We start from the raw sequence: 12,169 nt of genomic DNA, 5'->3' as shown, positions 1-12,169 counted from the left end.
AATAAGTATTTGACCCCCTACCAACCAGCAAGAATTCTGGCTCACACAGACCTGTTAATTTTTCTTTAAGAAGCCCTCTTATTCTGCACTCTTTACCTGTATTAACTGCACCTGTTTGAACTTGTTACCTGTATAAAAGACACCTGTTCACACACTCAATCAATCACACTCCAACCTGTCCACTATAGCCAAGACCAAAGGCTGTCTAAGGACACAAAACTGTAGACCTACACAAGGCTGGGATGGACTACAGGACAAAAGGCAAGTTGCTTGGTAGAAGACAACAACTGTTATGATTATTTATTAGAAAGTGGAAGAAACACAAGATGGCTGTCAATCTCCCTCTGTCTGGGATTCCATGCAAGATCTCACTTTGTGGTGTAAGGATGATTCTGAGAAAGCTCAGAACTACACAGGAGGACCTGGTCAATGACCTGAAGGGAGCTGGGACCACAGTCACAAAGATTACATTAGTAACACATGATGCTGTCATGGTTTAAAATCCTGCAGGGCAGCAAGGTCCCCCTGCTCAAGCCAGCACATGTCCAGGCCCGTTTGAAGTTCACCAGTGACCATCTGGATGATCCAGAGGAGGCATGGGAGAAGGTCATGTGGTCAGATGAGACCAGAATAGAGCTTTTTGGAATCAACTCCACTTACCATGTTTAGAGGATGAGAACAACCCCAAGAAAACCATCCCAACCATGAACTATGGGGGTGGAAACATCATACTCTGGGGGTGCTCTTCTGCAAAGGGGACAGGACGACTGCACCGTATTGAAGGGAGGACGGATGGGGTCATGTACTGTGGATTTTGGCAAACAACCTCCTTCCCTCAGTAAGAGCATTGAAGATGGGTCATGGCTGGGTCTTCCAGCATGACAATGACCCCAAACACACAGCCAGGGCAACTAAGGAGGGGCTCCGTAAGAAGCATTTCAAGGTCCTGGAGTGGCCTGGCCAATCTCCAAACCTGAACTCAATAGAAAATCTTTGGAGGGAGCTGAAACTCCAAACCTGAAAGATCTAGAGAAGATCTGTATGGAGGATCTGTATGACAGCCTCAACACTGCATTTAATCTATTATTAGACTCAGTTGGCTTCACTCAAAATGTAAATGAGCCCACCCACCACCTTAGCCACACTTTAGATCTTGTTCTGACATATGGCATAGAAATTGAAGACTTAACAGTATTCCCTGAAAACCCCTTTTTTGTCTGATCATTTCTTAATAACATTTACATTTACTTTAATGGACTACCCAGCAGTGGGGAATAAGTTTCATTACAGCAGAAGTCTTTCTGAAAGCGCTGTAACTAGGTTTATGGATATGATTCCTTCTTTGTTATGTTCTTCAATGCCATATACCAACACAGTGCAGAGTAGCTACCTAAACTCTGTGAGTGAGACAGATTATCTTGTCAATAGCTTTACATCCTCATTGAGCACAACTTTGGATGCTGTAGCTCCTCTGAAAAAGAGAGCCTTAAATCAGAAGTGCATGACTCTGTGGTTGAACCCACAAACTCGCAGCTTAAAGCAGATAACCCGTAAGCTGGAAAGGAAATGGCGTCTCACTAATTTAGAAGATCTTCATTTAGCCTGGAAAAAAGAGTCTGTTGCTCTATAAAAAAAGCCCTCCATAAAGCTAGGACATCTTACTATTCATCACTAATTGAAGAAAATAAGAACAACCCCAGGTTTCTTTTCAGCAGTTTAGCCAGGCTGACAAAGAGTCAGAGCTCTATTGAGTCGAGTATTCCTTTAACTAGTAATGACTTCATGACTTTCTTTGCAAATGAAATTTTAACTATTAGAGAAAAACTTATTCATAACCATCCCAAAGACATATCTTTATGTTTGACTGCTTTCAGTAATGCTGGTATTTTTTTAGACTCTTTCTCTCCGATTGTTCTGTCTGAGTTACTTTCATTAGTCACTTCCTCCAAACCATCAACATGTCTATTAGACCCCATTCCTACCAGGCTGCTCAAGGAAGCCCTACCATTAATTAATGCTTCGATCTTAAATATGATCAATCTATCTTTATTAGTTGGCTATGTACCACAGGCTTTTAAGGTGGCAGTAATTAAACCATTACTTAAAAAGCCATCACTTGACCCAGCTATCTTAGCTAATTATAGGCCAATCTCCAACCTTCCCTTTCTCTCAAAAATTCTTGAAAGAGTAGTTGTAAAACAGCTAACTGATCATCTGCAGAGGAATGGTCTATTTGAAGAGTTTCAGTCAGGTTTCAGAATTAATCATAGTACAGAAACAGCATTAGTGAAGGTTACAAATGATCTTCTTATGGCCTCAGACAATGGACTCATCTCTGTGCTCGTCCTGTTAGACCTCAGTGCAGCTTTTGCTACTGCTGACCATAAAATTTTATTACAGAGATTAGAGCATGCCATAGGTATTAAAGGCACTGCGCTGCAGTGGTTTGAATCATATTTATCTAATCGATTACAATTTGTTCATGTAAATGGGGAGTCTTCTTCATGGACTAAGGTTAATTATGGAGTTGCACAAGGTTCTGTGCTAGGACCAATTTTATTCACTTTATACATGCTTCCCTTAGGCAGTATTATTAGAAAGCAGTGCTTAAATTTTCATTGTTACGCAGATGATACCCAGCTTTATCTATCCATGAAGCCAGAGGACACACACCAATTAGTTAAACTGCAGGAATGTCTTTCAGACATAAAGACATGGATGACCTCTAATTTCCTGCTTTTAAATTCAGATAAAACTGAAGTTATTGTACTTGGTCCCACAAATCTTAGAAACATGGTGTCTAACCAGATCCTTACTCAGGATGGCATTACCCTGACCCCCAGTAATACTGTGAGAAATCTTGGAGTCATTTTTGATCAGGATATGTCCTTCAATGCGCATATTAATCAAATATGTAGGACTGCTTTTTTGCATTTGCGCAATATCTATGAAATTAGAAAGGTCTTGTCTCAGAGTGATGCTGAAAAACTAATTCATGCATTTATTTCCTCTAGGCTGGACTACTGTAATTCATTATTATCAGGTTGTCCTAAAAGTTCCCTGAAATGCCTTCAGTTAATTCAAAATGCTGCAGCTAGAGTACTGACAGGGACTAGAAGGAGAGAGCATATTTCACCCATATTGGCTTCTCTTCATTGGCTCCCTGTTAATTCCAGAATATAATTTAAAATTCTTCTTCTTACTTATAAGGTTTTGAATAATCAGGTCTCATCTTATCTTAGGGACCTCATAGTACCATATCACCCCAATAGAGTGCTTCGCTCTCAGACTGCAGGCTTACTTGTAGTTCCTAGGGTTTGTAAGAGTAGAATGGGAGGCACAGCCTTCAGCTTTCAGGCTCCTCTCCTGTGGAACCAGCTCCCAATTCGCATTAGGGAGACAGACACCCTCTCTACTTTTAAGATTAAGCTTAAAACTTTCCTTTTTGAAAAAGCTTATAGTTAGGGCTGGATCAGGTGACCCTGAACCATCCCTTAGTTATGCTGCTATAGACTTAGACTGCTGGGGGGTTTCCCATGATGCACTGAGTGTTTCTTTTTATTCACCTCTTTTTGCTCTGTATGCACCACTCTGCTTTTAATCATTGGTGATTGATCTCTGCTCTCTTCCACAGCATGTCTTTTTCCTGATTATCTCCCCTCAGCCCCAACCAGTCCCAGCAGAAGACTGCCCCTTCCTGAGCCTGGTTCTGCTGGGGGTTTCTTCCTGTTAAAAGGGAGTTTTTCCTTCCCACTGTCGCCAAGTGCTTGCTCATAGGGGGTCGTTTTGACCGTTGGGGTTTTTCTGTAATTACTGTATGGCTTTTGCCTTACAATATAAAGCGCCTTGGGGCGACTGTTTGTTGTGATTTGGCGCGATATAAATAAAATTAAAGAAAAGAAAAGAAAGAAAGGAGTGGACCAAAATCCCTCCTGTAGTGTGTGCAAACCTGGTGAAAAACTACAGGAAACGTTTGATCTCTGTAATTGCAAACAAAGGCTACTGTACCAAATATTAACATTGATTTTCACAGGTGTTGAAATACTTACTTGCAGCAGTAACATACAAATAAATTATTAAAAAAATCATACATTATGATTTCCGGATTTTTTTTTTTTTTTTTAGATTATGTCTCACAGTGGACATGCACCTAAGATGAAAATTTCAGACCCCTCCATGATTTCTAAGTGGGAGAACTTGCAAAATCACAGGGTGTTCAAATACTTATTTTCCTCACTGTGTATATATATATATATATATATATATATATATATATATACACACACACACACACACACACACACACACACACACACACACACACACACACACACACACACACACACAGTGGTGGGCACAGTTTATTATCGGATTAGCTTTTCAGATAACTTTGAAAAGCATCATCGGACCAATTATCTCCCGATAAACTTTGGTCCCATAATTTTTGAATCGCTAATATGTTTTTGCAGGTGAAGTGAATAAAGCATTAACAGCTAAAAACCTTTGTTAAGTCTGATATCAAAGATTTTAACGCCTACTTGTTAAAGGTTTTGTAGCAGAAAAACCGCTCTATTCTCTGTAAACAGAGGAGAGCTGGTTTCAGGAGAAACCATTCTATTCTCTGCAGTCAGAGAAGAACTGGTCACAAGGTAATTCCTCTTGACATCATACCAACTCATCAGGAATATCACCCAAGTCACTCAGAGGCATACAGTTTTAACTTATGGTTAAAATGTTAACAAAACTAATTTCGGACATATTATTTAAATTAATGTCACTTCTGAAGTTTTATAAAGTGAAAATATCAGCTATATGTTTTAGTTTTAAAGTAATGCACTAATTTTGAAGGTTTAACTGTGGACATGATGTGTGCAGGTGGTGCATTATGGGTAATCCCGGTACAGTCATGACAGGAGAAATGCATTTGAGACTCTCTGATCAGGCTCCACACAGACAACAGCATTAAACTCTTTGTATACTGTGCCTAAATGAATATATTCTCTGGGTTTATAGATGTTACTTGTTATTGTGTTTGTTTTAAATGTCAGCAGAAGCTCAGATTGCTTCTCCAATATTTTCCTGTTTGCTCTATGGTCTCTACTGCCATCTACTGGCCAGTAGTGTGCATGGCAGCATTCGCTCTAGGTATTGAGATATCCCATAAATTATAATTCTTTGCGCGTCTGATAGTTGTTGCAGCCTCTTGCTGCAGCTAAAGAAAAAAATATACATTTTGGTTGTATAATGTTCATTTACAATTGTCATCGTGGATTCTGTTGTTTAAACCGCACAACTCTCTGGTGCTAAAAAACAAAACAAAACAAAAACAAAAAACAAACAAACAAAAAAAAAACAGTACGCAAAGGATTATGGGTAAGGGTCTAAGCGTCTGGGTGCCAGTAGATGGCAGTGTTCTATGCATTCTTGCATTTTGACTCCGGTTACATCAGACGGTTGTCAAATCACAACTTGACTTTATGTTATGGCTTTAACAAATTGCTTTTTTTTTTTTTACATATAATTAAAATGGCATATTTTACAAAAGCACATTTAAATACCAACACACACAGTCCAGTGAACCATGAACCAAGAGTGACCTCGTTGGACAAAGTGGGGAAGGGCATGTAACCAACTTGTACAGTATTATAAAGTTTAATCACCTTTAAAAAATTGAACCACCTTTAAACAACAGAAGAAAAAAAGAGGAAAAAGAAACAAATGTAATTGTTTAACCTCACACATGAAATTGATATATCTGGTATTTTGTGCTCTGATCATAGACTGTAGAAAGTTTATCCAATGTGCTTTTTTCATATATAATCGTGTGTGATATTTCTAAGGACCTTGTTTACTAGGGTTCTGCAATACAGGGCTTGCTTGGTTTGTAAGCGGGAATTTTAAGAATAACAGATGCTGATTTATTATAAAACTAGACAAAGGAACGAAGAAGAAAAATACAGTACCCAGAATTCTTGGAGGTGGAGCTTTGAACCCTTTAAAAAGCATGCACCCCCAGGGAATCGTGGCTCTTCCTCTTGCTTCCCTCTTGCTTCTCTTTTCTCTTACGCACCCTTACTCATACACTCTCTTTTCTTGGGTCTCTAGACGAAGCCTAGTTGTGTAAACTTATGTCTGGTTTGTGCGCGCCAACAAGAAATTACCTTTTCCCTTTTTCTACAGATAACTTTTGCTCAACTTTTGTAAAGTTAAATGCGCAGGCGCATTTAACTTCCTTTTGCGATTTTTAAAATTAAAACCTTTTTTCTTCTTGAACTCCAAATTCATCTCGCAAACATTTTTCTTACAAAGTCAACTATTTTTGTACCGAGTTTTGTGATTTGATCTAGCTTCCAAAGAGGACAACGAAAGATGAATTTTTGTTTTGGTGAATAGAAAAATAAAGACACTCAAGCCTTTATTCTGACGATCCCAGACTACAAGCACTGCAGAGATAAAAACATCCAGGTCAGCTGAGACATCAACAGCAATTTGAACCGCCACCGCAAGTCAAAGCCTAACAAAGGAAAGCGTCCCCGGTAATCAACGAAACCGGGCGGGGTGACTGGCCGAGTCTCTTTGTCAAGGTCCCTGAAGAAGCTGTGTGACGGACGGATCATCGACTGAAAACGAGACGATTCTCAGCACATGACCTACAGAGACCGATCTGCACAGCATCCAAGTAAGACCGAGCTACGGTGTCAGATAAAAACAGAGTGGCTTTATTTTAATTCTATTCACCTTCACTAACTATCTCACGTTAATAAATACCAAAATAAATTCCCAATGATTAGGACGAAATTCATTCTTAAATTCCCACAACTACACCAAATTATCTGAACGTCATATAATAATTGCTCAGTGAAATTCATCATCATCAAATTGCCTTACTGTGTACTGTTATTTTAACTCCTGACTGAGTTAAATAAATGTTTAAACATGTGAAGTTGTCTGTGATTTTGTATGGTTTTACAGAGGGGGTTCGGGGAACAGAGAGTGTGTGCCAATTACAGGGGCATCACACTACTCAGCCTCCCTGGTAAAGTCTATCCAGTGTGCTGGAAAGTCAATAGTCAAACCTTTGATCGTAGAAGAACAATGTTGGTTCCGACCTGGCCATGGAACAACCAATCAAGGGCGCGATTTAGCACTAGAAATTGGGGGGGACAAAGTGTGAGGCCCACAGGGCTGAAGCCCATAGGCCGGGGGTCTGGGGGCCGCTTTAGGCCCCCAGAAGCCAACGGTTTCTAGATAAGCTCAGATGCATTCTGAGCATCCAGAACAGTAATTTTAATGTTTTAAGAAGACCATAAAGTGGACACCATTTGACTTATGCAATTTGAAATTGTGGATATAAGTACTTTATTCTAAGAATAGCCAGCATTGATTTTATTAACATCCTGGTGTCATCCAGGATGTTAGGGAGTTGTTAAGGAGATGTTAAGGAGTCATCATAACATGAATCACACTTGTAAATTTTTGCAATTAATCTGAGGCGCTGTTCTTAACGTTAGCAGCTACATTTCATTCAAGCGAACGCTGGCTTTTTTTTCTCAAAGCTACGTAAACACTGTTGGAAACACTCGGGAAAACAAGTACTGACTAGTACTTTGTTTTTGGCAGTCTCCGTAGCTGCTTGTTGCAAATGACGTATACTTTGAGACGAGTCACGGAAGTACACAAAGTAATCCAAGTGTATCATTGGATGGTCACTAACAGCCTCAGTCTAAGCTGATATGATTTCAGTGCGACAAGGCCTTTACAAACCATATATAATCCAAACCATGGTTTTTGTGATGCGTGACATCCCTAGTGCACATGGGAGAGATGTCAGAGTAAAAGTGTGGGAGGAAGTCTAACACAGGAGAGAATAACACTGGAGACCATGAAGAGAAACAAACACACAAGAAACTCAAAACCAAACTAAAGAGAAACCAGAACCAAACATCAGAAATTGCATCTATCAGTGTCATCTACTATCCCCATCCCCTTTAAGAACAGTGTGCGGTGGAATCTGGTGTATTGCTGTACAGATGGTGGAGAAGTGAGAGGTTTTCAGACAAGTAAATAGATCTACACATCACAAGTCAAAGTGTACAAGCAGTTACAGGAGGAGCAGTAACCCACCACAGCTTTCTAAGATGAAGCATTTTGTGCTTTGTTCTTGCAATACTGTCTCCCTTTTATATTTTTAATGTCACAACAGCTTCATTATTATTAAAGCCTCTGGAAACACATTTTTCTATTTGCCACTGGTCCAGAATCTTTGAAAAAAAAAAAACAACAACATTATTCTATATGGCTATACAGAGCGCCCACGAGACAACTGTTAGCAAAGAAAAGTTGAATAATGCAGTATCTGCAGGACAAACACGCTTGAGTGCAAGGCTGACAGCAGTTTTGTCAAAATTTATTGACAAATTAATTGACAATGTAAACGCTTTTGATTTGCAGTTTTATGCTGCTAGCATTAAGATTAAAAATAGACTCTGGAGCATGAGCAGACACACAGAACAGAAACATTGGTCACACAAGTGTTTTTTTTTTTTACAAATGGGGCCAAAGGTAGCAGCCACAGTACCTTAACTGGGTATATGCAACACACTGCTATCCTACGAAGTCACCACAGGGTCATTCCATGTCAATTCAACGAGGGCCTCACACACTTTGTCTCAGATTTTCTTCACATTTTAATCAAATATTCCCAGACTATTCAGAACAACAAATCTGAAGTTTGAGCCCTGTAGGCCAAGCAGTTTCTGAGATATGGCCAATTTAGTGTGCATGGGGTCTGCCGTTTTTTAGGCAAAAATTATGGCCATCATTTCTGGAGCCATGTTCAAGGTAGAATATCTCAGCAAATAATGGAGTTAGAGGCCTGACGTTTTCTGTGGCAGTTGTCATGGACACCCAGACTTGGACTATAGTCAAACAACAGACACTGACACTAAACTGTGAAGTTTATGTATGTTGTTTTAAATGCTGTCACTATTGATTGATTAATTGATGGGAAGAAAATTTGTTATGATAACAGTGAATTATTTAAAAGGCATTTATCAAATGAAAACAGTAAAGCTTCACCTTAGTGCTGCTAAAGTAAAAGACACGATAATATTGGTACACAGACCCCTGCATCAATATAAATGTAATGTGACCTGGTCCATGGTTCAATTTTAATGTTATAAATCCACTGCCAACATAAATCTTGTTTACGTTAACATGGTGGTGGTTAGCACTGTTGCTTCAAAGCAAGAAAGTCCTGGGCAAGCAGATGCAGCTCCAATGTGCCACACGACAGTAGAAAAACCTGAAGAAAGTACCAATTTTTTCACAAAACATATATTTGAAGGTAAACAATGCCAATTTTGGCTTATTCTATTTCACCATGAAAAATTAATTTCTTTATTAAACAAAGAATTGTACTGGATTGCATCATAGTGCAACAAACTGAATTGTATTAAATGTTTCCATAATAAAAGCGCATAAACTGGCTACTGTAAGACAGTGTGAGAAAGACTAAGGAAAAGTATATCAGCGCTGACTCACATAGTCATGGAAGGCCTTGGCCTCACTGGAGTGTTCACATGTGTCTCTTCTCTCTGGAGCTGCACAGTACAGGTCCCAGAAAACGCTACATCAAACCAAACAGAGGGAGGAAAAAGTGACAAAAAATCCAAAACATTTAATCCTGCCACATAAAAACAATGTATTCATGGTAATCCAACACTAAAGAACAGTTTTTGGAGATAATTATTGAGATGAAGATAAATTACATGAAGATGGGAATTACAAAATAATCAGAATCTTCAATTATGTCAAAGACAGAATTAAAATTAACCAGGGAGGTAATGAGATATAATAGAGGAAAGCACTCACCACCACCACGAGTGGAGGAACCCCGGAGGTTCTCCTAATGTGATGTTCTTCTCCCATCGGATCTGAGCAGAGAGAGAGATCACACGCCTCAGAAACTTATTAACTACAAAAACAAGCTGGACATTTGAATTACCTTCTTTACAAGGCTGGAGAGGGAATTCTTCCACACATGCCATTATGTTATTACATTATGATCCTCATGCCATGGATTCATAAGTGGATAAGTGATGTCTATGTGTGCCTGAAAGCCTGTGTATTCACAAGTACATTTGGGTGTATGCGTGTTCAGTCTGCTGCTCTCCTACATTATCTGGGTCTGTTTCATGTATTCATTTAGCCACTTTTCGTACTTCCTGATTACCCACAGAATAACCAGACAGAAGTGGCAACATTGTGTTTGTCTGCCTCCATGCATAAATGAAGCACTTGGTCATCCTCTGTGATCAACTGGTCCTGTATAATATAACACTTTGAAGAATTGTCTATACTAATAGTGTCCGATAACACATTCAATATGCAATAATCATATCTGCATGGATATGTTTACAAGAACAACATGTATTTTCCAGTGTCCCACCAAGACTTCACAGCTGGTAACTATCTGGAGTATTCTTAAAACTTTGGCTGTGCCAGGAAACCAATGAATTTAATTGATCTCTACTAATTCTGGCAAGAAAAGCAGATACATATCCAACCAGAATGTTACCAGAAGCTTGTCGATGGCTACCACAAACATTTGGTCAAGATTAAACATGTTAAGGGGCATACCACCAGATATTAGGTGTGTTGCATGTATATGTTGGTTCTGTACTGATAAATTAAAACTGTGCTTCAAGCTCCTTGTTTAATGAAAAAAAGAAACCTCTATTCTAAACTTAGCTTCCACTAATCTTTCCCTTAACTTCAAGCCATGGCTGATCAACTATAGTTACTGTAGCTCTGCAAAATCTACACTGGATGCCCTTCCTGATGCAACCCTACTCATTTATTTTGGGCTTGGGACTCCCGATGCACTGGCTTGTGCACCTAATGTGGCTGAGATTTGACAAAATTTATGGCGTATGCCCTTGTTGATCCTTATCCTCCTCATTTACCTGGACGTGGGACAGGCACTCTATACGCACTGGCTGTACACCCCATGGCTGAGCTGTACTGATCCTAAATTACAGTGTCTTTTGATACCTGTTTAGAAAGTTATGCACTAAACATCCCTAAAATCTAATTGGCTCATCAACCCCCACCAGAAATACCTGTGGTGTAAGTATCACGTGTCGAACATATTAATACGTTCATTAAGTAAAAAAAAAAAAAAGTGTTCACAGAAACGCCCAGAGACCTTGATACACTCATGGCAACAATGTCCTGCACACTACATTCAGTCCTCTTCCAAGTTTAGGTGAACATGGGCCAGAGCAGAAATTGAGCCATTTTCAACATTTTAGTTTTTAGTATCTCTGACAATACTATGTGTAAAGGAGGGGGAATGGATGGATCATCCCAGAACCAATCATGACCAATCTGCATCAAATGATCCAGATCAAATGATTTAGCTGTATCTAGTGGACAGAAATACTACTAGTGTCATATACCCTAAAGACATTTTAAAAGCACTGAAGGGAGATTTTATCTCATCACCCTATCTTTTCAAATCTCTGACATGTCTGTTGTTGCTTTATTGCATTTCTTTTAATAGCTACTTACTTCTTTATTAGGTTTTTCCTTATTTCTTTCCTTCCTAGCAGTCACAATAACACCTCAGTCAAGGTCAGTGGCTAACATGAATACTGATATCACACACTGAGCTCAGTAGGCCTGATTTGCAGGCACACACACACACACACACACACACACACACACACGCACGCACGCACGCACACAGAGAGAGAGAGAGAGAGAGAGAGAGAGAGAGAGAGAGAGAGACGGTCAACACTCTTCAGTATGAAGTACAGCTCTGGGCGACAATCCTACTTGCAGACTGTTATGCTGTTGTTTGGTCTGTCTCCTCTCTCTTTAAACAGATCAACATCGTTTGTTATCTGTATTTCTTGTACATCCTTCATGCTTGAGTTAAATATGGAAAATTTGCAGTTAAACCTGTAATTAATTAAATTTTTGAGAATATTTTTGATAACATAACATGACATAATACTGAGGTATTATGTCATGTTGTGTTATCAGTCCATGTAATCATGCACACAGGACCATATTTTTGCTGAGGGGTGCTGAAAAGTAAAAATGTGACCGGTATGAAAGAAGACGTGCGTGTCATGATTATGAGCATGTCTTTATATATTCC

General features: G+C 39.3%; 1 protein-coding gene across 1 annotated transcript in view; it reads right to left on the bottom strand.

The window, feature by feature from the left end:
* Window positions 1-12,169, bottom strand: part of LOC117510410 (single-stranded DNA-binding protein 2) — a 310,588-nt gene that overhangs the window by 99,635 nt on the left and 198,784 nt on the right. Inside the window, exons 3-4 of the mRNA XM_034170108.1 lie at window positions 9,874-9,935; window positions 9,544-9,628 (exon numbers count right to left, since the gene is read on the bottom strand). Of these exons, the coding sequence (XP_034025999.1) occupies window positions 9,544-9,628; window positions 9,874-9,935 (147 nt within the window). The remainder of the gene's footprint in view (window positions 1-9,543; window positions 9,629-9,873; window positions 9,936-12,169) is intronic.

The sequence above is a fragment of the Thalassophryne amazonica genome, chromosome 5 (assembly GCF_902500255.1).
Source record: "Thalassophryne amazonica chromosome 5, fThaAma1.1, whole genome shotgun sequence".
Taxonomy (NCBI): Eukaryota; Metazoa; Chordata; class Actinopteri; order Batrachoidiformes; family Batrachoididae; genus Thalassophryne; species Thalassophryne amazonica.
This window is presented reverse-complemented; position numbering and strand designations above follow the sequence as displayed.